We start from the raw sequence: 27,235 nt of genomic DNA, 5'->3' as shown, positions 1-27,235 counted from the left end.
GGCCGATCTAGACGCAGTTACACCAAATTGCTTGTTGATGGGGCGGCCGGATGGTTCCTTACCCCAAGTGGTGTATCCGGAGTCTGAACTCCTCACAAAGCGAAGATGGAGGCACTCTCAGGTATTAGCCGACAGGTTCTGGACGGCGTTCATAAGGCACTACCTACCTGCAATGCAGACGAGAGGGAAGTGGCAAAGACCATCACCTGACATTGAGCCCGGCACTGTAGCCATGTTAGTTGACCCCCAGTTACCTCGTTCCCTGTGGCAGATTGGAAGGGTTATGAAAGTCTTCTCAGGAGCAGATGGCCATGTCAGAACAGTAGAGATACAGATAAAAGACAGAATGTATACTCGGCCCATAGCTCGTCTGATCGTGCTTCCTGAAATCCCTGAAGACATTGGACATCCGGGAAGGGAAAACCAATAAAAGAAACCCTAAAAAAGTTTCCAACGGAACAAATTTACAAATAAATTTGGGGGCGGCAATGTTGGAAAGGCGGGACTTAGCGCACCTGTCAATCACCGCCGGGACGCATCCGAGAGAGAGTGAGGGAGAGAGAGAGAGAGGCTTGCTCGCGACCGGGAGAAATAACTTCAATTTGTTTACTATAGTGTGCGTCTATAACTGATTGTGAGTACCTGTATTGATCATTAGACAATCCTTGTTAATCATAGTGTTTGATTGGCATCATTTGGTATTTTTACCGCTGTTATTAAGTTAGTCAGAATTTCAGTCAGTCAGAATGCTGGTGCGTTCGGTGCATTCGCGCGCTGGGTGTTTACACTTCTAATATCGCAGTTTGTGATATTTAGCCCAGTTTCACATATGTTTATTCATGTCACTATGCTGATATGAAGATAATTATTTATGTTACGTTTAGGGGAGGATTATATAGGGTGCGGTGTAATTATTAATGGCCTGTATACATACAGTTTCGGTTCTACATGCTGATTATGTTTACATAAGTGACAGCGCTATATTGTAGTGTATTGTTCCACTGAAAGTTAATAATTTATACTATAGTTATGTATACAATAACATTGTGTAGTGTAATGTGATGCAACCTACAGTGTGGGTTATATTGATATAACAGTCAAGTCGTGTTATGCTGATTATTTCTTTATTTATGTTTTATTGTAGAACCACACAACAACCTCCCACCTATGTACCTCTGTATAAGCCTCTGCAGTATTTAATAAACCCCTTCGATTGAATCCTATTGCCTTGATCCATTCCTGTGTCCTGATCGACACCCCAAGAGGAAGGCTAGATACATTTAGAACCACTTTAGAATACAATCCTAGTTCACCTCCTCAACAACAAAGATAACTCCTACACCCTCTGAGCCAGACACATCAGCTCCTCTTGGGATCATCGTCCTAACGGCTCCACCAGCCTTCCTTGTTCCTCCATTTTACCTTGGTCAGTTGGACTTACGAGCCTTCATCTGTAACTTGTCCCTCCACTCCTTTGGCTCTGTCGGGCTCTGCCTTTCCTTCCGGCTTCGCCCCAGTCCTTAGGTGCACCAGCTTTACTCATGTACTCTGGCTTCCTGGCTTTGCCTCAGCTGACCGATATGTTACGCTAATCTGTGTCTGTTTCTGTTTTGGGTGGGTTTGATTTTCCATGTGTTTCAATTTGTTTCTATGTTTTTTTCATTGTTTTGTTTATTAATTTGCCTTTATGTATTTAAACCCTGTGTTTTTTATGTTCATTGTCTGTCCACATTGCAGTTTTCTTGGTTGTTCTGTTCCAGTTTTTGCTGTGTTTGTTGTGTGTGTTAAAGTTAATAAGCTGTTACTGCCTGTGATGTGATCCTGCCTCTCACCTCTTTTCTGCAATGGTTGTGACACGTAAACATTATTATCATTTCATTTCAATAACTGTGTAGTTAATCAATTATGGAATTAGTTAAATTAATCTGTAAATCAGCTCTGGAGAAATGTCATCAATGTCATCATCCAGCTCAGTATATTTCTCATCCAGTAGTGTCAGTGCAGTCAAATCAATAATTTTCTATGGTGGTAATTAATAGAAAAACATTCCCTACATTCTCATAAAAGTATTTTAAACACTGTTATAATGTAAGCCTTTAGATTTGATGCTGCTCACATCAAAACTTTTAGAGCAGGGGTTGTCAATCTTTTCAGACCTGTTGATCCCTTATTTTATTGATAACATCAAAAACATCCGAACAGAAATAGGAACACCATCCAGGGGTTCATAGGGATCAAACACCATTATTTCCTCCTTCATTTGTAAATCTTGTTTATGAAGAACAGCACGGAAAAACAGGCGATTCTCGACATAATGGCAAATGTGACTCAATCGCTGGGATCATTAATATGTACGCCCCCAACATTTGTTTACAGCAGCGCATGCGTCACGTGAGGATAGCAAAAATGGCAGATCATGGAAATAGATGTTATGTTTCAGGCTGTGCAGTGGACGGGGGGACTTTTCATACCCTTCCCACTGTTTAATTAAAAATTGTTCGTTTGCTTGGCCCATCACCATGAACAGTTTTTTCTAACCAGGACAATAGCAGAGAACAGCGTCTGGAGAAGCGGCAATTCAAACTATATCCCCGCGAGCAGCAAGTAGTGATTTTATCCACTTACTGTCTAAACAATTTCTGATTAAACTGGAAGTTTCTTAGTAAGACAACATTAACGATAATATCCCCTGTGTTGTCTAGATCCAACGCAAGATGCTAGTACAGTAACAATAGGAATCTCCAAGTATACATCAGTATGACAAATGTCAAAGTTAATATTATTTCCTGCCAGTGTTGTCATACAAATCTACAAAATACAACCGTAGATACATATGGCAATCCCTTTTGTCGGATAGAATTATAATTTAGCCTATAGGCTATTTTCATCAACAACTATTTTCATAGTTGCTTACAGATTACTTACTCGGTCCAGCTAATGTCATCTCCACCACTTAAGTTAAAACGGTAGTAATTTGACATGGCATCGTCAGTTTGTTTAAAAAAAAAAAAAAACCTGTAGGCTACTGTACTGTACAAACAATATATTTGTGCGCTATATTAACGTCACCCAGTTCGCTATTTAGAGTCTGTGATTCAAAGTGAAGAAGCTATCATTGTAAAACAAACGGTGACGCATTACAGTGATTAAAATGTTTTTAAAATGCTAAAAACAAAGTTGTGACTGCTGCCGATATAAGTTAATGTGTAAAGTTAATGTTATATGCTAGTTCACTTGTAGGCTGAAGTTATAGTACTGGCATTAAGTTTTGCAGGTCTTACTTAAAAGAAAGACTAAACTTACCACTCAAAAGTGTCCATTTCCAATCTCAAAACATTCGGTTGTTCCTCAAAATCTTTATCTTTATCAGAAACAGGATCAAACATAAGGTTGGATGCATAATCTCTCCATGATTGACAGTATAAGGTAGATGTGTTTCTGTCACTGAAATGAGCCACGCAGTAACAGCCAATCAGAGCCGAACATTACATTAATATTCATGACCCTTCCAAATAAGGCAAAAACAGACACATTACATTCTAGGGAAAATTTCTGGGGTTGTAAATGGACCTGTAAAACCATACCTGGACCATTTTAATCCTTAAATAAGTCACATACCCTCTATGTAGATATCAGAGAACAATTTATAATATTGTTTACACTCATTCTAGGGCACCTTGAACTAATGTTAACTAATGAGACCTTCTTGTATTGCTGTCCTAGGGTTTGTCTCTCCGCCAATAAATGACATGACGAGTTATGTTGTGACCTTGTAAACCTTTTTGGAGCTTTATATTGAGCCACCTCATCTGTTTCAGTTTTATAAATTACTGCTGTTAAACCACTTCAAACAACATTGGTGGTGGAGTTTAGTCTCTTCCCATAAACAGACCCACTAATTGAAAAGTTGAACTTCATGCAAATCCTTTGTATGATGTAAACTCTATATCCTGCTGTGCACTTGTTACAAAAACCATATACAATTTTGATGTAAAAGACAGAGGTGTGTTTCCTTTCTAGATGTTTCTGCAACTGAATTCACATTCCACATTTTAAATCACATTTGTGTTCCATAAAAAATTGTCCGCAGTCTCCGCACCATGTGCTTCCAAACCCATGTGCTTGCGTTGTAATTAGGCTAGGCCTAATATGCCATGTTTTATGTGAAAACATGTACACAATAAGTTGTTGTATCAAATTATGAAGTTAAATGTTAGTAAAGAAAAACACATATACTGTAAAGTGGGATTAAATACTGTAGGCTAACAAATCTATTGCTCCATGTCAGTTAATGGTATGCAATGACAACTTATGGGAACTTAAAGTGTTACACTTGGCGAGTCAACCACCTTTTCCCTTTGTAAATATTAAATAAATAAAAATGGTCATAATCCGTGTTACCTTGAGTTACATAATCAGATCAGAACTTTTTCAGGTAACTACACTGTAAAAAAAAATATTGTTGGTTTAACTTAAAAAAGTAAGTAACCTGGTTGCCTTAATTTTGTGTTTATTGAAATTAAAAATTTGAGTTGATACAATGAAGAAAATTGGTTTGATAAATAGAAACTCAAAATATTATATCTGCACCACTTTTTTTTCCATAAATCATGAAATAGCACAATTTAACATGTTTCACTGTGTCTTCACAAATAAAACACACAATTACCCAATATGCTTACAAAATATTTTAATTTTTTTTTACATTTATTTTAATTTCAATGAATTCAAATTTTAAGGCAACCAGGTACCTTTATTTACAGTAAAGCAACACATTACTTTTTAAGTTGACGAAAAAATATATGAGCTATTTTTCAAATAAGTAATGCAAGTTACTTTGTTTTCCCATTTATTGACTGACAGCTCTCTGTCCCACACTGTAAAAAATTATTTAGAAAAAAAGTTACCTGGTTGCCTTAAAATTTTGAGTTAATTAAAATTTAAATTGTGAGTTAATACAATTAACATTTTTTGAGATTCGACAACCTTTATTAAAATATTATTAAAAGATTTTGTTAGCATATTGGGTAATTGTGTGTGTTTTATTTCTGATGACGCAGCGAAACATGCCAAATGTGCTATTTTCATGATTTATCACATTTTTTTTATGTGGTTCAGATACAAACATATTTTGAGTTTCTATTTATTAAACCCATTTCCTTCATTGTATCAACTCATTTTTTTTTTATTTCAATAAACTCAAAATTTTAAGGCAACCAGGTTACTTACTTTTTTAAGTTAAACCAACAAAAAACTTTTTTTTTTTTTTACAGTGCATTGTTGAGAAACCTGTATATATTTTTATCCTTCTTCTGTTAGAAAATCGCGGGGACCAATCACAAAACCGGCTTATCAATCTGGCGCGTTATTGGCGGTTTTCGTTGGTCTGATTGTTTGGAGGACTATACAATTTCGTAGTCATTGACTATGCTGTTGATCAAGCCTCTTGAGCAGTAAAAATACAGAGCAGACTCCCCAAACCAATGTTCAATCTTAAAAGATTGAGCTTGGTCTAGTGATAGCAAGAAAACCTGCCTATCTGCCCTCTACAGTAGGCTACAATCTGCATGAGGCTTATTATTTAAATTTAGGCGAGGAAGGGTATTTACATTTGCCCAAAAATATAACTTTGTTGCTATCAAAAAATAAGTGTACAAAAGTAATGCAAAATAATGTAGGGTCTTCACATTTGCCCAAAAATATAGCCTTTTATTTTTTCCATTAACTTATTTTGTACAAAAACAAAAACAAACAAGCAGCCATTATCGGGGCCAAGCGCAAAGAAGAAGACAAGACATGCCAGCATGGCTGGAAGTCTCAAGCCAACTGCAACAATGAGCCATTAAGGACCTATTAAGTTGATTTTAGGCAAAATAGCAGTCAAATTTTAAATACAGTCAATAATAATGGTTTAATGGTTTATCACTTTCGACCAATAGGTGTCACTGTTACGAAACTGATGTGGTTTAGTCAGATTGAGATGACAATGACACATGCAAAGTTTGGTGTCAATATGTCAAAGCATTGCAGAGATACAGCCTCAAGAGTAATTTTTGCATCATGGCTCAACTCTGTTGCAGTGGTATATGAAAACTGTTTTGTCTATCAATCCGAAATCCATAAGTATTTGTCAGCATGGTCTGAAGACGATACGGATCAATTTTGGTGAAAATCGGACAAACGGTCTAGGATGAGTTTGAAAAAGTAGGTTTTTAACAAATAACAAGACGGAGGACAGATAGGTTTGCAAAATATGGCACAATTGGTATCCATGTTCTCGGCATGAGCCATTGACTGTATTATGACCAGTCTCATTACAATGGGTTAATTTAATCAAAAGTTATTCGCATTTCTGTACATTTTATTACAACTTTTGACCACAAGGTGGCGCTACCCCGAAACTTTTTGAGTATCTTCAGGACATGGAGCGGAAGACACATACCGAGTTTTGTAACGATACGCTAATGCATTCTTAAATTATAGCATTAGCATTTTAAACCATAATACTGCATTGAAGTCAATGGGAATTTCATGTTTTGTTTTATTATAGCGCCACCAAGAGGCACAATCCCACCAATTTTTTTATGTGTCCTCATAGTGAGCCCATACATATGTGTGTCAAGTTTGGTGAAAATATCTCATTTTGTTTTGGAGTTATAGACATTTATATGAAAAAACACGTAAAAAAGGACTGACACCTGACTTTGATTGGATTTTACTACCCCTTACTATCAATATTTTGAGATTTGGGCATTAGCGTATAGCTATCGACCTATGTTTCCGAACTTCTGAGGCTGGTTTCGTCTCGATCGGACTAGCGGTTTCGAAGATATCAGCAAATGTTTTTTAAGCACTAAATTACAACTCTGCGCAAACCATATGCCGAAACCTGGCAAGTCTGGTATCGTTGGAGTCGGCAAGGATTCAGGAGACCAAAAAACACACTCCCATCAAAATATGTCAACCACACCCAAAGTTATAAGCGTTTGAAAAAAAAAATTCTCCACTAGGTGGCGCTGTTTCGAAACTTCTCAGGCTACTTCAGGGCATCGTGGTGATGACCCATACCAAGTTTCATAACAATCTGTTCATGCGTTCATAAAATACAGCATTTTTGCACATAATTCAAAATGGCCGACATCCAAAATGGCCGACATGGTAAAATTGGATATCAGTCGACTCGGCATGACGCCCTGAATCTAATGAGACCAATTTTATGATTTTTGGATAAACGGTTCAGAAGTTATAAGCCAAAATAGGCATTTTTCGTATCTCCGGACAGGTAGGTGGCGCTGCGCCGAAACGCTGCATGTTGCTTCAAGTCATGCTTGTGATGACATGTACCAAGGTTGGTTTGAATACGATAAAGCGTTGCGGAGATATAGCCTTTAGTGTGTTTTTGCAACCTCCACGTAAAATTTGTTTGTGCGTTTATTGAAAACGATTGGACGAATCAACTTGAATTCCATAACTTTTTGTCAACATGCTCTGAAGATGATCTGTTTCAATTTTCGTGAAAATCGGAGCAACGGCCTAGGAGGAGTTCGAAAAAGTAGGTTTTTCAGAAAATTCAAAATGGCGGGAAAATTTGCATACCGGAAAATGACATCATAGGGTGAAATCGAATCGGCTTGAGCCAAGGAATCCGATGAAAAAAGAATTTTGTTTCTAGCCCTTAGGGGTCAAAAGTTATAAGCATAAATATGAGTGAAACTTTGGACAGGTGGTGGCGCTAGAGGGATTGAGTTAGAGGCACCAAATTTGCTATAGTGACAGCTCAGACTGGCCTCTATGAGTGTGCCAAATTTCACAACTTTTTACCATACGGTTCTATGGGCTGCCAGAGACTCCTATGGCGGAAGAAGAAGAAGAAGAAGCAGAATAATAATAATAGGAACACTAACGATTTCAATAGGTGCCTCCGCACCTTCGGTGCTTGGCCCCTAAAAACAAGCCTGCAGGTGGAAAAATAATAATGCATACACATTACTTTTCTTAAATACACATTACTTTTCTTAAAAAATAACTAAGTAACGCAATGAGTTACTTTTTAAGGGAGTACCGCAATATTAGAATGCATTAGGCTACTTTTCAAAGTAACTTTCTCCGACACTAGTCATAATGACGTATCCCTTATTAAAAAAACAGAATTTGGTACAATGCAATTTATTAACACTTAAATGTTATTTTATGATATAATTGATATAATATTTAAAATAATAAGAAAAAGAAGAAGAAGAAGAAGAAGAAGAAGAGGCCATAACTTCCCGTGCGTAATGGCCCGATTTGGCACGCGCGGCGGGTGTGCTGCTCTTACTGGCCCCATAGGGAGATAATAGACTGTTGTAATAGCCAACCTGGAAGAGTGATGGATTATATAATAAGACGAAATGATTTAATATATTATAATGATAGACCAAAAACATAAACTATCTGCTAGAAATTCTGAACAAACCACATCGAGCCGACTGATGCGTGATGGGGAACTCGTTGACCAGCTTACTGTGGTGAATTCACAAAGCGCGCATCTCAGTCTGATATTACAACACAGCACCAGTGTCAGTGGACTCGCCCGGCAGCCGTTATTCACACTGGAACCTGGACCGCTGAGACTCGGCTGATCAACAGATTGCGGTGAGTAAAACTGAAGGAGTTAATGTGGAGACATGAAATTACAAACATGAAGCATTTATAGCGATTTCTGTAATGCTGTGGATCAGATTTAAGAATATGTGCGCTCAAATTGTGAAAACACATTACGACCTAGCCTATTTCTGATATTTATGACAATTGTTTAAGAAGGAGGAAACAAGTTGTTTAACTTATTTAACGCTTTACAATGAGCTAATGCTAATTATTATGTAGGCTATTGTAAGTAGAGCATTTTATTTTATTTCCCAATATAGCTAAACGGGAAACTGTACATGTTACACCAATGCACAATAGTTAAATATTAAACACAATATTGAAGTTAATCTTAGTCAGTCTAGATAGATAGATAGATAGATAGATAGATAGATAGATAGATAGATAGATAGATAGATAGATAGATAGATAGATAGATAGATAGATAGATAGATAGATAGATAGAAAGAAAAGTTGTTCACATATATCTTGTTTAGTTTTGATTTTGGGATCTGGCTCCACTTTGAACAAAATGAAGTTATTATAATTGCACACATGAGTTTATAAATTACTGTAAATGAGGACAGTCTATAGTCTTATCTTGACTTTTGTATAATATCTAATACTTTGTTTCTTTGCAGTGTGAAGTTCCGATCATGTGTTATAATGGGTCCGCTAATGTTGGATGTTTGGTGTCGAGTGATGGTGTGTGTAATAATGGGAGCTGTACCAAAAGGGAAGTGTCTGTGACCTCGACTGCCATCTCAATGACGGTGGGCATTGTTTCCAACACGCTGGCTCTCTTTATCTTGATCAAAGCCTACCGCAGGTTCCGATTCAAGTCTAAAGCAGCCTTCCTCCTGTTTGCTAGTGGTCTGGTGGTGACTGACTTCTTGGGACACCTGATCAATGGCTCTCTGGCTGTCTATGTTTACGCCTCACAGAAAGACTGGGAAACATATCACAAGTCTCTGTGTGACTTTTTTGGAGTTTGCATGGCTTTCTTCGGTCTGACTCCACTGTTGCTCGGGAGCTTGATGGCAGTGGAGCGCTGTGTCGGAGTGACCCGTCCTCTCCTCCATACCACGGCGCTGGGGTCCCATCATGTCAAGAGCCTGCTGGGTCTGACCTGGCTCCTGGGTCTGCTGGTGGCCCTGCTGCCCATCCTGTTTCAGCGGTCGTACCAGGTGCAGCGTTCGCGAAGCTGGTGCTTTTTCCGCCTGCAGGGGCCACGTGACTGGGTGGATGTCCTTCTGCCGATATTCTTCTCTGTGCTGGGTTTGCTCTCTCTCCTCCTCTCACTAGTGTGCAATACCATGACTTTCCTCACTCTCCTGCGAAGTAGGGTACAACTTGACCGAGATCATCATCGCCATTGTCGCAACACATCACACCATTCTGAGATGGTCTGCCAGCTTTTAGCAATCATGCTGGTGTCCTGTGTGTGCTGGGGGCCAATTTTGGTGAGAAGATAGTTCTTATTTCTTATACTGGTTGGTAAATTACTTTAAAAAAAACTAAATAAATAAATAAATCAATAATAATTAGCTTATTCTCTAATTATATAGTTATATTTATCAGTAAACATAAGAATAAAATGTTTGCTGAGTAAATAATGACAGAATTGAGTGGGTAATTAGTGGGTTAGGCTATTATAATTCAATAAAAACTACAATTATTATAATATTATGTGGTGTGTGTGTGTGTGTGTGTGTGTGTGTGTGTGTGTGTGTGTGTGTGTGTGTGTGTGTGTGTGTGTGTGTGTGTGTGTGTGTGTGTGTGTGTTTATACTTTATAAAATTGTATATATATATATATAATATAAAGTATACAACACACACATATATATATATATATATATATATATATATATATATATATATATATATATATATATATATATATATATATATATATATATATATATATATATATATATATATATATACAGTATGCAGTACAGGCCAAAGGTTTGGACACATTTCTATTTGTAATGTATTTGAAAGAAGTTTCTTCTGCTCATCAAGCCTACATTTATTTGATCAAAAATACATTTTTTTAATATTGTGATATATTATTACAATTTAAAATATTTGGTTTTCAATTTATTATACTTTAAATTATCATTTATTTCTGTGATGCAAAGCTGAATTTTCAGGATCATTCCTTCAGTCTTCTTCAGTGATCAAGATCTTCAGAAATCATTCTAATATTCTGATTTATTAGTGTTGAAACATATTATGAGGAAACAGTTCTGCTGCCTAATATATTTGATGAATAAAAGGTTCAAAAGAACTGCATTTATTCAAAATAAAAACATATTTTCAAACAATATAAATCTCCTTTACTATCAATTTTTATCAATTTAACACATCCTTGCTGAATAAAATTATTGATTTATAAAAAATAAAAATAAAAAGACTGACCCCAAATTATTGACCAGTAGTGTATATTGTTGTTACAAAGATTTCTATTTTTAAAACATTTGCTTCTTTTTTATTTATTTTTAATTTTTACTTTTTACATTTTCATTTAATCATTTAGCAGACGCTTCTATCCAAAGCGACTTACAAAAAGGAGAGAGCAATAGAAGCAACGAAACAAACAAGGCCAACAACCTGTAAGAGCTATAAGAAGCACAGTACACAAACACATTTTTTTTTTTTTTTTTTTTTTTTTTTTTGGACAAACAAACAAAATTTTAATGGATAGTTAAGTGCTATTCTTTATTGGTCAGGTTTTTATTCATCAAAGTATCATAAAAAAAACTAGGCTATTACGGGTTATGAAAAAATATTAAGCAGCAGAACTGTTTCCAACTTTGAAAATGAAAAGGATCACATGACACTGAAGACTGGAGGAGCGATCCTGAAAATTCAGCTTTGCATCACAGAAATAAATTATCATTTAAAGTATAATAAATTGAAAACCAATAATTTATTTTAAATTGTAATGATATATAACAATATACATTTTTTGTATGTATTTGTGATCAAATAAATGCAGGCTTGATGAGCAGAAGAAACTTTTATCAAAAACATTACAAACACTTTTGGCCTGTACTGTATACACACACACACACACACACACTCACACACACACACACACACACACACACACACACACACACACACACACACACACACACACACACACACACACACACACACACACACACACACACACACACTCACACACAGACACACTCACACTATATATATATTCTAATTATATATTATTTTAAATATATAAATGTATTTATATTAGGCTAACTAAATGTATAAAATTGGTTGAGCATGTTCAAAAACGATTTCTTCCTCCTTAGAGCCACACACACAATTTTAATGTCAAATACTTGATGCATTGATTTGGTCCTCAGATAACAGGCATCATCTTCAGCCTCGAGGATCACGGTGAGGATCAGGCATCTTACACTCATATGCTGCTGGTTGTACGCATGGCGACATGGAACCAGATCCTCGATCCATGGGTGTACATCCTCCTGCGCAAATCTGTTTTGAGGAGGCTTTTTCTGCTGGCATTGAGACTTTGCAGTCCTCACCTGAAATTTAAACTCCAGTGGCAGGGCAGCACTCAGGAGAGCTCCACCATAGAGACCAGAAGCTCGGTGATCAGCAGACCAGACTTCATCTGCCTGGATGGACCTTTTCTACCTGACACTGCCATCCAATCAGCTCACCTGCCTTGAGCCGCAATGGGGGATATAAGACCTCGTTTCACGGATAATGGATCATTACAATGGAAAAGACTTTCTGAGATCTATGCGATGTCTCTTGAAAAGGAAATTTGCATTCATTTAAAAGTTCAGTCAGATCAATCACAGAGAATTACAATGTGCCAGAAAAGAAGCTTGCTGCAAATTTGTTCAAAATGATAGCCGGGTCTATACTTTATTACTTTAAAGTTTTATATTCTGTTGTATCAACCAAATTTAAAAAATGATCATGTTCAAATATATTAGTCATGTTATGTACTGTTTCCATTGTCTGCATATAATGGAATTAGGAATGTAGCTTTTGCCCTTAATATTTTGGATTTGCTGCGATTTTTGGTTTATTAAAAATGTTGTCCAAGGTGTTATGCATGTAAGTAATTTACATATTAAAATACAGTGGGTTTATGTCCTCATGGTGTGAATTTTATGATATCTATAGATTTTAGCATTTTTTATTAAATTGTCTCGATAAAATGCGAACATTTCGCTTGGCTGCTGTAAATGGTCACATGAGCTGTTTAAATCTGTGTCAAGGCACTATCAAATATAAATGTGTCATAATAAAGACGCCACCACCATATTTAGGACTTATAATGTTTTTGTGGTCTATTATTAAATTATTATAAAATTAGCTCTGTCGCAAATAAATTATTCTTGTAAGTAAACATGTAGTTTGTTACGTTTGTGAACAGTGGGATAAAACAGAATAGATACTGAATGCATTTATTATCTGTTAGTAAAAATGTTTAAATTATATATAAATTATATTAAATTATGTACTTTATTGTTTGCACATTTATATTTGTTATTTTTACTCCAGGAATAAAGAAAAATACTTCCAGCAACACACTTTTTAAAAGGGTGGTTCCGTGTTTTTTTCTTCTAGGCTTGGTTGTGTTTATGGGGCGCAGCATGTATTAATACTTTTTTTTTTTTTTTAAATGACGTATTTTTCATATATTTGACCTTTATTCCACACCACTGTCATCACTGTCTTTTGAATGTCCTGCTTCTATGAAGCCCATCCTTCGGAAAAACCCAATGGTCTTAGATTGGTTAGATGGCCAAATGTAGTTTTATGTATTTTTATATTTTTATTTAGCACAGGTTGTCTGGAAACGCCACGCCCCTTACCATTACGGGCAGAAGTCACGTCAGCGGTGACTAGCAAGGGTTTATGATGTCACCAACCCTGGAAGAAGATCGTGTAGTCCAAACCGGACGTTTTTGGTGGCAAAAAACTGCCATAACCATAAACTTTAACTCTAAAATCTCCGTTTGCATTGAACTTTCAGTGCTGTAACTTTGCAGATACTGTTTATGCTCAAGAAGCAACGTTACACACTAACTAAAGTTAAAAAAGTGAAACTGCATGCAACCACCCCTTTAAAAATGATTTTTTACTTTTTTTTTTTTTGAAAAGACATACAGTTTGTTTATTACACTTTGCGTGGAATAGTTCTTTCCAAATGTCAAAATTAATTTTATTTTACTTTTTATTTTATTTTTATTGGAGAATATATGTCACAAGACAAGAAAACAAACAAAAATGTAGACACTTCCATTGGGACAAACACAGAGTTTGAATTTGAGAAGTAATTTGAGTAAAAAAAAAAAAAGTGAGGATCAAGCCTGAGAACAAACATACTAAAATAATAGTTATTTTGACAAAGAGAAAAAAAACCTTTCTTACTTACTATTTTATTTGACGCATTTCAAGCTCTGAAACATTTTAACAAACTCACATACAAATATATTATAGGAGGGTTTGCATTTTTTTGGAATATGATATTTACCCATCAATAAAACAAAATTTACAACATCAGAAAGGTAACATTACGTCACGCTTAAAGGGATAGTTCACCCAAAAATATATAGGCCTAGCTACTTAGCTGCCTGTCAGTAAAAATGTCAATTCCTTCTATAACCCATAAATACAGTGGTTCAACCTTAATTTTATGAAGCGAAAAGAATACTTTAGTGTGCAGAAACAAACAAAAATATCAACTTTATTCAATCATTTAGTTCTAGCCTGTGTCAGGCAGAAAGTGCTTTTCAGGCTGCAGTTTTTTGGTGTTGCTAGGTAACCCCCGAATCAGCTATGCTGTCAGTCTAATCCACTGATCTATCAGTGGTCTAATCAAGGGATCGTCACTACAAAGGAAGGCCTGCCTCTCCATTCATTCGATTGGGATGGAAATAAATATATAGGAAAATAAATGTGATGACGTCGGGGAGTTTTCTGCTCAGAGTTGATTTTTTTTCCCAACTTCGCTCAGAGACGCTTCAAAAACATGAGGCGCAGCAGGCGGTTAAAACGCAATCGGTGCCCGGAGCGTATAAGCAGCACGCATAACGCTCTCTGCCAACACAAACTATTCAAAAAACACGCCTCTCACTGCAAAAACACGTTCTGTCTGATTCGGGCCTCAGTCTCCTACGCAGTTTACGTTGTAAAAATACATTATATGCGTCGCACTGCTCATGTGGACAGCAACGGCTACCGTAGAACTCAAAAACGCTTCCCTGTTGAATAAACTGCGTTAACTAGAACAAAATTGTTGAATAAGTTTGTTATTTTTGTTTGTTTTCCAAAGTATTCTAATCAACCACTGTAGTAACATGGACAAATGTAACAATTGTTTTTACTACTTTCTGGCCCTCAACTGTGTTGAAATTGCTGTCTATGGAGGGGTCAGAGAGCTCTCGGATTTCATCAAAAATATCTTAATTTGTGTCCTGAAATGAATAAAGGTCTTACGGGTTTGGAACGACATGAAGGTGAGTAATTCACTGATGACAGAATTTTCATTTTTGCTGACCTATCCCTTTAAAAAAAATACATGTTGATGGATTATAGGAGGAAGTGACATTTTTACTGACTAGCTATATAGTTATATCAAACAAAAAAAATTAAGTAACCTCACAGTAAAATAATAGGTGATCAAGTGTTTCAGGAAAAGTAGAACAAAATCCACACATTTGTACATGTATACCATGTAATCGACAAGTTCGTGCATGTTTTAGCTTTACGTTTCCATTATTTAAGCCCGAGCCGCTAGGCGGCAGTATCACTGCTGTTCGTCATTACAACAACAAAAACAACGTGACGTTTTTTAGTCTGACCATTTCCGCCTTGTTCATTCAACGCATGCTTCTCTGATCAGCTGCGTTTATCAGGTCAGTAACAAACGCTGTTATTGTGGGGTTTTCTTTAAATATATATCAAACGACGATAGCTTGTTTGTGTTTAAGTCGCTCAGTGCCATGTGTTTATGATGTGATTGTGAGATGTGTGCGTGCGCGCATGTGTGTTATTGTGGAGGAGTGATGCACTCTCTCAGATTATGCACCGTCAGGTTTTATCTTTATTCTCCATCACTGCGTATGCCATCACGTCATGTGTAAGGGACAGATACAATATTAAAGACAGAGAAGCCTGGAGTATTCCTCAAACCGATGAGGTAGCGGTTTTAACGAGATAACGTTAACTTACTCTCATTGTATGCCGAATTTTCCCCATCCCAACTAAGGGCTTTGTAACGTTAGCATCGGCAGCAAAGGACTCACTCTACAACCATGAAAGGAAGAGCACAGTAATGCATTGTGTGTTTGTGTTGTTAGTAATCTGGTTTATGTTGCCAACTCTCGCGTGACAATTAAGCAACTGCAGCTTCATAAACAAGCCTAATGTTATTATATTATTTATGATCAATATAATGTATGATCAATTATTTTTTGTCAATAAATGAGCCTGCAATATCAAACTGAAACCTCTTGGAGTTTGAAAAGCAAAAACAGATGTGATTTTACAAAAATCATCCAATTAATAAAGGGCACGCAATATCCTCCGATCAGCTGTGAACCGAATAGGTTTAAAGATTAAAAAAGGACATGAAAGGCGAATTATGGTAACCCATAGTCGAAGTTATAGTGCACACATATTTGGAGCAGTAGTGAAAACATACACACACGCATTGCAAACCGTGAAAAGGATATACTCTGCCCTCAATGAGGAAGAATTATACAGCACTTTTATCATTCTACCGAATGGCTATTAGCTGTGAGAAGCGGTGAGAAGACCGTGTCAGCCATGTACTGGCTACTACATTACTACTAACAAGCAACCACATTTTTAAAAATAAGACACAAAAACAATCCGCGACTTGCCAAAAAAGAAGCCCAAAAGTCGCGTATTATACGCGGACTTGGCAACTGGTAGTTGATATGTGCCATTTTGTAAAATATAAGTAGGCCTAAAAAATATTAATTGTAAAAATGTATTTTAGTTAATCAAATGAAAAGTTATAAATTGTGTGTGTGTGTATATATATATATATATATATATATATATATATATATATATATATATATATATATATATATATATATATATATATATAATATTAAAGGGTTAGTTACCCAAAAATAAAAATTCTGTCATTAGTTACTCACCCTCATGTCGTTTGACACCTGTAAGACCTCCGTTCATCTTCGGAAAACAAATTAAGATATTTTTGTTGAAATCTGATGGCTCAAGAAAGGCCTCCATTGGCCACAATGTAATTTCCTCTCTCAAGACCCATAAAAGGCACTAAAGACGTCGTGGAAGCCTTTCTTGAGCCATCAGATTTCTACAAAAATATCTGAATTTGTGTTCCAAAGATGAACAAAGGTCTTACGGGTCTGGAACGGCATGAGGGCGAGTCATTACTGACAGAATTTTCATTTTGGGGTGAACTAGTCCTTTAACATGCATTTTACTTAACCTTGTATCAGGATATTAAACCATGTATTTTAGTTGTTTGTTTATTTGTTTATTTATTTGGAACCCCATTAGCTTCCACGAGTGGTCGCTAATCTTCCTGGGGTCCATTTTACAATATCAAAACAATACACAATCACATTACACTTTTTAAAATATGTTATCAAAAGACTACATACACTTCAATTTGAGTCATTACACTTAGTTATCATTACAGATCATACATTTTTTAACATTTTTTTTAAAATAAGATATGTTGCTTGTTTGTCTTATACACATTGAGAGTTGATTCCAAGCTACTGAGGATCTAAATAGTACAGTTCTTCTCATATAGTTTGATTGTGCAAAAGGAACAACTAAATCACCTGAGCTGACCTGCCGAGTAATATGTTGATGGCAATATCCACTGTACACCAATTTATCCACAAAAAATGTAGGCTTGTTTTTATAGATAGCGTTATGCATGTAACACAGAAGACTTATCTTTAATTTATCCTGTACCTTTAACCATACTAATATAGTGTGCATCTCATTCACACCGGTCCTGTACGAACAGCCAAGAGCAACTCTGGCTGCTCTATTCTGAGCAAGTTGAAGTTTTCTCAAGTGCTCTTGTGTAGCACTGGACCAAATAACTGAGCAGTACTCCAGGTGTGACAAAACCAAAGACTGGACTACTGTTTTCATGACTGAGGGTGGACAAAACGGCACACACTTCCTAGCTAAAGCAATGCCTCTGCCCATCCTAGAAACAATATTATTTATCTGATCAGTCCATGAGAGCTGATTATCCAGCTTGACACCCAAGAGTTTAGTTGTAGTAACCTGCTCAACCAAAGTTGTATCAATGTTCAAATTTAGGTTACAAGGTTTATTTAACAAGTGTTTAGTACCAAAAACAATACATTTGGTCTTAGAAATATTTAGTACTAATTTGTTCAAATTAACCCAGTTGATAATCAAATTTAATTGGTTTTGAAGGTTCATACTTAGATCGGTTATTGAAGGAGATGCACAAAATAAACTTGCATCATCTGCATACAGTACAACTTCTGCATTTCTAACAACATGGGGCAAATCATTCACAAAAATTGAAAATAAGAGTGGACCCAGACAGCTGCCCTGTGGAATACCGCATGATATACATTTACTATCAGAAAAACTACCATTAAAAAATACTTGCTGAGTTCTGCCATATAGATAACTCCTTATCAGTGAAGCAGACAATTGTGAGAATCCATAATACTTGAGCTTTGACAACAGAATATCATGGTCAATTACATCAAATGCAGCTGTAAAATCTAAAAGTACTGCACCAACAAGACTTTTATTCTCTATATATGTAAGCCACTGATCAACCATATGCACTAATGCAGTGTTAGTTGAATGGCCTGGTCTATAGGCATGCTGTGAACTCGTTAGCAATTCATTTAATGTAAAGTACTCTAGCATTTGATTAAAAAGTAACCTTTCAAATATTTTGCTTAATACAGGAAGAATATGAATTGGTCTGCAATTAGAAGGAGTAAACCCTGCCTTTTCATCTTTCAGTAAAGGCACAATTTTAGACTGTTTTTGTAGTTGTATAAATTACATCTAAACATTTTGGCAAATTTTACAACATTGCCATTTTGGTAATGTTCCACGAGGTGGCAAAGGCCATGTCCCCACACACTAATACGTTTTCATTTGAAAACGTATATTTTTCTCTCCGTTTTAGCCTTCCGTCCACACCGAGACAGCGTTTTAAGTCAATGAAAACGTATCGTTTTGAAAACTCTCTCCAAAGCGGATAAATTTGAAAACTCCGTCTTCGCGTCGTAGTTTGGACTGTGAAAACGGAGGCTTTTTAATACGATGACGCATTTTTAGCCATGTGATGCAGTCATATGACCAATTCACACCGTATTTATTTTGGCACGTCTCCCAGTCTACATTTTCACTTGCTTTTAGCACTTAATATTCATGTGTTACTCGCAGCAACAACTCCACCTCACTATCGAACCATTTAAAAAACTCAGTGCCTTTTCTCGACATTGCTGCAAAATTTCAAAGAGTAAATAAACGAGTAGCGGAAATGACACTAGTCGAAGCGTCTTGGATTTGCTCATGCGCAGTACGGGGATGTAAGCGTTTTCAGACGTTTCAGTGCAGATGAAATTTTTTTGGAAAACGATTGAAAATGATTGTGTGGACGCGGAGCGTTTTTAGACGAAAACTCCGTTTTTAAATTTATCCAGATTAGTGTAGATGTAGCCAAAGTCAAACAAATGTTGAGTGATTTGGGAGAGTAAGTAGATGACAGATTTTTAATTTATAGCAAAAGGTGGATGGATCTTAAAGCGTTTGTTTAACGGAAGTCAAAAAACCTGCCTAAAGCAATGTGGATATCTGATCTGCAATCACATTTAAAATGAGAGTAAATTAAATATTTAGTGAATAGATCTGTCCAAAACTTTTATAGGACTTGGAAACCCATGATTACATATTTTGAAAATATGAAGACTCCCCCATGAAAGCTTGTTTCCACCACAGAGTAAAACATTTTAAAAGATAATTGTGACTTTTTATCTCAGAATTGACATTTTATATCTCTCAATTCTGACTTTATAACACCCAATTCTGTGAGAAATGTATTTGTGTGAAGCTTTTCTATGAAAAAAAAAAAACATCTGTTTGTTTCAGAAGTCAGTATGAACCAAGAGAAATTGGCTAAACTTCAAGCCCAGGTCCGGATAGGGGGCAAGGTAAGAAGTATTACTAATGAAACCTGAACATGAATGTTTTGGGACATTTATTATGGTGTTTATTATTTTTCTGTCTTGACTCAGTTTTGATTTGTTTTCTATAGGGCACTGCACGCAGGAAGAAGAAGGTGGTGCACAGAACAGCAACAGCCGATGACAAGAAACTCCAGAGTTCATTAAAGAAGCTTGCTGTCAATAACATAGCTGGCATTGAAGAGGTAGGAGTAGCTCTCCAGTTTTCTTTGCTGGTCTTTCTTAACTGCAGTTTTCGTCCTGTTCAGAGGAAATTGAGAATTTGTTCTTGTTTTGCAGGTGAATATGATTAAAGATGATGGCACAGTCATTCACTTCAATAACCCCAAAGTGCAGGCGTCTCTGTCTGCCAACACATTCGCCATCACTGGCCATGCAGAGACCAAACAGCTCACGGAAATGCTCCCAGGCATCCTCAGTCAGCTCGGCGCTGACAGTCTCACGAGTCTGCGCAAACTTGCCGAGCAGTTCCCCAGACAGGGTGAGTACAGAGGTGGTTTTGAAAAATATGAGCGAATTTACAGTTTAGTGTAGAAACTGACGTTTTTTTTTGTTGTTACATTTCAGTTCTCGATAACAAAGCTCCGAAAGCAGAAGATATCGATGAAGAAGATGATGATGTCCCAGGTATGAAGTTTGGAAGTTTTTCTTTTGAACAAGCTGTAAATGGTAAGATGTAGTTTTAATTTGTTTTATTCTCTCTTCACAGATCTTGTAGAGAACTTTGACGAGGCATCAAAGAATGAGGCAAACTGATCATTGGACCTTCAGTAACTCCTGTTCAGGACAGTCTCCTGCAGTATTTTTAAATTAGAGTGATGACAGACATATCATTTCAACACTATCCAGTGAAACCAGAGACTTTTATATCATAAATTGGCTGTTCCAGATCCATCCCTGACCTTTCTCCTGCATTTATACTGTAAGACTGACGGTTACATGGTTATAAATCTTAACCACAATGCTAGTTGAAATGCTAGTTTTGATGGTTGTGTCTTAATTATTTTTTTCTTCTGTTAATTAAATAAAAATAAAATCTCATAAACCTTTTCTAAATGGTGCTTTGTTGTTTTTTTATAGAGGATTGAAGACATTTGTCATTAGTAATATTATAGAAGTAAAATGTGTTTTTCCTTTGAATTGCTAAAGAGGTTACTATTCCAACTATAGTTCTACTACTTATGGACAAAATGGTATACACTTAATATCCTATGTATTTTTTGATGATTACAGCATGAAAACCTCCTGAAAACTGCAAACATGTTTTTATATTAAAATGTATATGTATATATAAAACCTAAACAGAATGGTTAAAGTGCAAATGCTGATATTTACATATCAACAGCTATTGATACTGTAAATTAAATTTAAAAAAGTTGAATTATCATGTTTAGACATTACAGAAGTCACTTTCAACCCAAGCAATGTTATGTTGGGAAATGCATAGAATTTATGTGACAAGCTCCATGCAAACTTACATGCACATTAACTTTAATGACATCCCATCCTATTAATGTTTAGGGTTTAATATGGAGTTGGCCCACCCTTAAAAGCTATAACGGCTTCAACTCTTCTGGGACGGCTTTACACAAGGTTTAGGAGTGTGTTTATGGGAATTTTTGACCATTCTTCTAGAAGTGCATTTGTGAGGTCAGGGACGGATTTTGGATGAGGCCTTGCTCACAGTCTCCACTCCAATTCATCCCAAAGGTGTTCTATCAGGTTGAGGTCAGGACTCTGTGCAGGTTAGTCAAGTTCCTCCACACCAAACTCGCTCATCCATGTCTTTATGGACCTTGCTTTGTGCACTGGTGTGCAGTCATGTTGGAACAATCATACCAAACTGTTACCAAAAAGTTGGGAGCATGAAATTGTCCAAAATGTCTTGGTATGCTGAAGCATTAAGAGTTCCTTTCACTGGAACTAAGGGGCCATGCCCAACCCCTGAAAAACAATCCCACACTCGGCACGATGCAGTCAGGCAAGTACCGTTCTCCTGGCAACCATCAAACCCAGACTCATCCATCGGATCGGCAGACAGAAGCATGATTTGTCACTCCAGAGATCATGTCTCCACTGTCCAGTGGCGGCATGCGTTACATCACTGCATCTGTCGCTTTGCATTGTGTTTTGTGATGTAAGGCTTGGTTGCAGCTGCTTGGCCATGTAAACCCATTTTTTATACAAAGCTTTGTACACACTGTTCTTGGGCTAATCTGAATGCCACACAAAGTTTGGTGGTCTAGCTATTGAAACTGCAGAAAGTTGGCAATTTGTGCACACTGTGTGCCTCAGCATGCGTTGCCCCCGCTGGGATTTTATATATTTTATCGTGGCTGAGTTGCTGTTCTTCCCAATTGCTTCCACTTTGTTATAATACCCATGGGCGTAGGTTTAGGGGGGTACGCTAGGTACTAGTCCCAATCAATATTTTAAGATGGCAAAATTGTCCCCACCAATATTTTAGCGAACTCCTTCGCATGGATCGATTCCGACGGCCAGGACGAAACAAATGAAATGGTTGTCAGTCCCTTGAAATACGGAATCGTCCTCGTCCCTTATTTACAAGCAAAATGACGCGTCCAGTATTAAACCAACGGGACGCGATGCACAAGATTGCGGCTTTGCTGCCATAGCGACGGAGTCTAGAGAGCATGCGCTGGAAACCTGCGCGTTTTTTTAAAAAACATGTCGAGCTCGCGTCCACCGTTTGAACGCAAGAGGATTTCCAGATATAGAGCTGAATAAAAACAAAGGGGTCAGTGAGTTTGTCCAGTAGCTCACGATGAACCTAAGGCGAACTGCACACTTTGTAGAGAAGCATTTCAGTGTCTCAGCCTGTCTGATTAAAAGCATGCAATGACAGAAACATCCATGAACTAAAGGTAGGGCTATTGTTTTTTTTAATGCATAATATATACATTATCAGAGCTTGGCAGACTTATTTTTCTAGACATAGACCTGTTAATTAATAGATTATAGCCTAATTAATGGTATTAACTTATCATTTAGCAGTTTGACATTTAAAAAATATTTAGATTAAAATGGGACAAATAATTGCATAATAATATAGTCATAATAGTAAATGAATAAAGAAAATTAAACATTTTTGAATTTCAGATTTGCCAGTAAAGTGGTTACTGGGTCGGAATGACTTCTTAAAGAGACCCTCACCCTTAAGTTGTTCCAAACCTACATGCATTTCTTTATGTTGAATACATAGGAAGACACATTCCTACCATGGAAGTAAATGGTGCCCCAAAGCAGCCTGGTTACAAACTTTCTTCAAAATATCTTCTTTTGTGTTCAGCAGAAGAAAGAAACTCATACAGGTTTGGAACATCATGAGGGAGAGTAAATGATGACAGAATTTACATTTTTGGGTGAACTATCCACTTAAAGTACACCAATACAGGCTACTAAAGAGTTCTTTAGAAATAAATAAAATAATCAAATGTAAAATAATATAAAATGTGCTCCGTTGCAAGTTTACATACTTGATTGTTTATTGTTGAGCTGTTTTCATTGTTTCATTGTCACTCTTATCACTCTTATATTGCCAAGTTCATAAATTATTTTCAAAAACAGATTCAAAACTGATTTGGAAAAAAACATAAACACTAAATAACTTATTTTCAATATAAAAAGTGATTGTGGACTGGATATTTTTTGACATTTTATCACAGTCTTGGGCATGTCAAAGATTAGTAACAACACTGGCTTTTAAGCATTGTTAGTTTGTGTGCAGCATCAGATTTGTATTTTTTCCCCTCATTTTCTCCCTCATTTATATGCAGTTATAATACTCAAAAGCCAGAAATATATATATATATATATATATATATATATATATATATATATATATATATATATATATATATATATATATTAGGGCCGGGACTTTAACGCGTTAATTAAGATTAATTAATTACGTGACTTTAACGCGTTAATTAATTACGCAAAAAAATTAAAAATTTAACCGCATTTATTTTTGCACCGCGGAACGTTTTTCAATGAATGAGTTTCGACGGACCGATTATACTGGAACACCAACTAGCGCTCGCTCCGGAGTCAAGACAACAACAAACCTTGGGTGCGTCTCAATCAGCTCCCTAGTTCAGTAGTCAGGGCACTGATCAGGGAGTCAGCCCATTGACTTATGTCTTGATCAGTGCCCTGACTAGGGAACTACGGAGCTGATTGAGACGCAGGGCATGAGTGAACATGAACGAAGAAGCTGATGAGACCGCTTTGCTTGGCCCCGTGGATGGGAAATTTTGTTTTAAAAAACGAAAGAATGGAAGCGTCGTCAAGAGCAGGGTTGTGTGCAAGCTATACAACAAGGAATTTGCATATCACCGCAGCACATCGAGCCTCAAATATCACAAATATGCTTTTGCTACACTTAATGGCAAACATTGCGCTGGTCTGCTCGACTGAAATAAATAAACAATATTTTGTTGATTAAGCTTATGTATTCAGTCATTATTCAATGGTATACTAAAAATACATGTGAAAAATTACTTCTCATTGTTCTCAGGTAAAATATTTATATGCGATTAAAATGCGATTAATTTCGATTAATTAATTACAAAGCCTCTAATTAATTAGATTAATTAATTATATATATTAGCACAGTCCTATCTAAAGGGTTAATGGTGCCACCAGGTTATCAACTGTAAAAATTACACATTTTAAAAAATTTGATCCTGTACAAAAGTTAACAATGCATCAAAGCTAAAGTTGTTACTAATCGTTGACATGCCCAATACTGTAAAAAAATATCCAGTCTACAATCACTTTTTATATTAAAAATAAGTCATTTTGTGTGTGTGTGTATTTTTTAAAAAAAATTATCAGTTTTGAAAATCATTTATGAACTTGAAAATTAAAGAGTATTTTGTTTTATTATTATTTTGGTATTGGATAATTTGAACTGAAGAGCGTCATAAATTAATAGACTTATTAATAAACTATGGTGCATTTCCATACTCAGTAACATAAATAATAGACTATATAATCTGGGCAAACCTGGTGGGATGTCCCCACCAAAGCTGAGACCAAACCTACGCCCTTGATAATACCACTAACAGTTGACCGTGGAATATTTAGTGGTGAGGAAATTTCAGGACTGGATTTATTGCACAGGTGGCAGCCTATCACGGTACCACACTTGAATCACTGAGCTCCTGAGAGAGATCCATTCTTTCACAAATGTTTGTAGAAGCAGTCTGCATGCCTATGTGCTTGATTTTATGCACCTGTGGCTATGAAAGTGATTGGAACACCTGAATTAAGTGAGTAGAGGTGTCCCAATACTTTTGGCAATAGCTAGATGTCTTATAGCCCATCCAAGAAGTAAAAATATCAATACCACGATGCAATATTAATAATTACGAAAAGAGACTAGCCTACATAAAAAAATTAAAACGAGTCACTTAGTTAGTCAACGCCGATAATAAAAAATAAAAAAAACTCGTCACTGTGCACCTCTTGACTTCTCAAGTGATTGCGACGCCCCTGTGAACGCGCGTTCATCTCGAGCGCCGCTGTACAGCCTCGCGCAGACCTCAGATGGCGAGCACAAGTCAACAGTACACTGAGGTGGCGATGGGATACAGAGATCCTGGTAATTACTTACATTCATTATATTTATTCATTTGATGTGCTACGTATCCAGCGCTAAATAATCTCTATTAATCCCCTTGGGAGTTTTCGGGGTTTTATTCAGAGATGATGACTGTAAGTGAGGATGTTGTAATTGGCTCTTGTTGACGTTACTGTGTCGCATTGCTGTAGTCACCAGCAGCCACAGGCGAGAGTGATGTGCATCAGCCATGAACACATGCATGTGTAGCGCAGCGGTGCTGCTAACCAGAAGTGATTCTGAATTACCACTGAACGTGTGTGTCCATGTCAAAGGCACTGGAGATGTTGTCTTGTGTGAAGGTTGCGGCGGCTTGTCTGCAATGCAGTGCTGACAGGATAACCAAACGCACATCCAGTCATCCCTGCGGTAACAGATGCTACACTAACTTTTTTTGGGAAATTTCCGATTACACGAAGAAAACACAACAACTATAATGTTTTGACACTTTAGTGCGACGCGCAGAGCCGCAGACATGAACGCTCCTATAACTGCAAGCGCGCGACGCGTTCTAGTGTGTCGCGTCGCGTTGCATTTCTGGTAGTGTAGATTGGGGGTGAGGCGACAAACTCAAAAGCATGCTGCTCAGCACTTCTTCTTTTTTTTGCAGCGGTATTTATGTCTGTAAATTTCTATATTAAATGCACATTGAAATACGTTAGTGTTTGGATTTAGTTGCGTTCAAATGAATCATTATGAATATTTATCTGCATATACACCCATGCAGAGTCATTCTGCCCACTCAGCAAATCCTCACTGTGGAATAGTGATGCAGGACCTGTGTCTGTGTCTGAGACAGTGGCATAGCGTTAAATACAGAACGTCACGAAGGAACGGGGAATGCTGTCTTTTTTTGTTTATATATATCATAATTATTTCCCAGAAATAATATATTCACTTCTGAGGCCAAGGACCTCAGAGATGGAGATAAACAGTGTCTCCCATATTGTATAAAAGTAAGTGTTCAAACCCTGCTCTATAGTAGACTTATCATAGTAATGTTTATATTGTAAAATAATCATTATTGAGGTATTCAGGAGTAGTCATATGTACATTTAAACATAGTATTAATGTTAATTAAGTTTGATATATTATGCTTTTTTAGAATTTAATATTTAACATTTATTATAATATTGTACTAATTTTAATGTATTTGTTTATTTAATTTGGAAGTTATACATAACACAACATTTAGCTGAAATATGTTTAACTTTAGATTACGTTAAAGTAAACAAACAATGCAAATTCCTGTCTTACATTTTTTTCCTTTTTCAATAATCTAAATATTAAATAAAAGATCACTACTTTTGTTTCATCATGACTTTAATACTATAAGTCCATGCTTTACAATCATCCTCTTTCTTATCCTCTAACCATATAAAGCCTGCATATGAAATAAAATTTGTTTATTGAACCTTTAGACATTTTTTTTGATACATCAGGCTTTTGTGGTTCATATAATATAGATAAAGTTTATCATAGATAAATTGATTATTTAATTCAAATAAATTATTTCCCTGTAATCTTTTTTTCAGTAACAACTTCTGACCAGAGTTTTATTCTGAGCAAAAATATCTTAGAATAATATGCCTAAGTAAAATATTTAAATGCTTAGTTTTATGATCAAAAGTCTATACAAATTCATACATATATAAAAGTTATTTTTATGTTTACTTTATAAA

General features: G+C 36.3%; 3 protein-coding genes across 5 annotated transcripts in view; all 3 read left to right on the top strand.

The window, feature by feature from the left end:
• The first annotated feature begins 9,281 nt into the window (after nt 1-9,281).
• On the top strand, nt 9,282-12,522 carry ptgfr (prostaglandin F receptor (FP)). The gene is made up of 2 exons (XM_067432027.1): nt 9,282-10,088; nt 12,005-12,522. Exons 1-2 carry the CDS (start codon nt 9,282-9,284, stop codon nt 12,332-12,334), a joined length of 1,137 nt encoding a protein of 378 aa, XP_067288128.1. The 3' UTR covers nt 12,335-12,522.
• A 2,928-nt stretch (nt 12,523-15,450) lies between these two features.
• Nucleotides 15,451-20,962, top strand: btf3l4 (basic transcription factor 3-like 4). Of its 2 annotated transcripts, none has more exons than XM_067431828.1 (6): nt 15,451-15,541; nt 19,812-19,873; nt 19,978-20,091; nt 20,186-20,387; nt 20,474-20,533; nt 20,616-20,962. In XM_067431828.1, exons 2-6 carry the CDS (start codon nt 19,820-19,822, stop codon nt 20,660-20,662), a joined length of 477 nt encoding a protein of 158 aa, XP_067287929.1. In that variant the 5' UTR covers nt 15,451-15,541; nt 19,812-19,819; the 3' UTR covers nt 20,663-20,962. The 2 variants fall into 2 exon arrangements, with proteins under 2 accessions (XP_067287929.1, XP_067287930.1); XM_067431829.1 differs by having other exon boundaries at nt 15,473-15,541; nt 19,815-19,873.
• Nucleotides 20,963-25,288: 4,326 nt separating this feature from the next.
• Nucleotides 25,289-27,235, top strand: part of zfyve9b (zinc finger, FYVE domain containing 9b) — a 42,730-nt gene continuing 40,783 nt past the window's right edge. The window contains exon 1 of one of the 2 annotated variants that reach the window (XM_067430845.1): nt 25,289-25,535. The gene's annotated coding sequence lies outside the window, so the exon portion shown is untranslated. The remainder of the gene's footprint in view (nt 25,536-27,235) is intronic. The other variant, XM_067430846.1, reaches the window with a different exon arrangement.

Source organism: Pseudorasbora parva, chromosome 22, assembly GCF_024679245.1.
Source record: "Pseudorasbora parva isolate DD20220531a chromosome 22, ASM2467924v1, whole genome shotgun sequence".
Lineage (NCBI taxonomy): Eukaryota > Metazoa > Chordata > Actinopteri > Cypriniformes > Gobionidae > Pseudorasbora > Pseudorasbora parva.
Note: the sequence above shows the minus strand (reverse complement) of the source record. Positions and strands in the feature narration are given on the sequence as shown.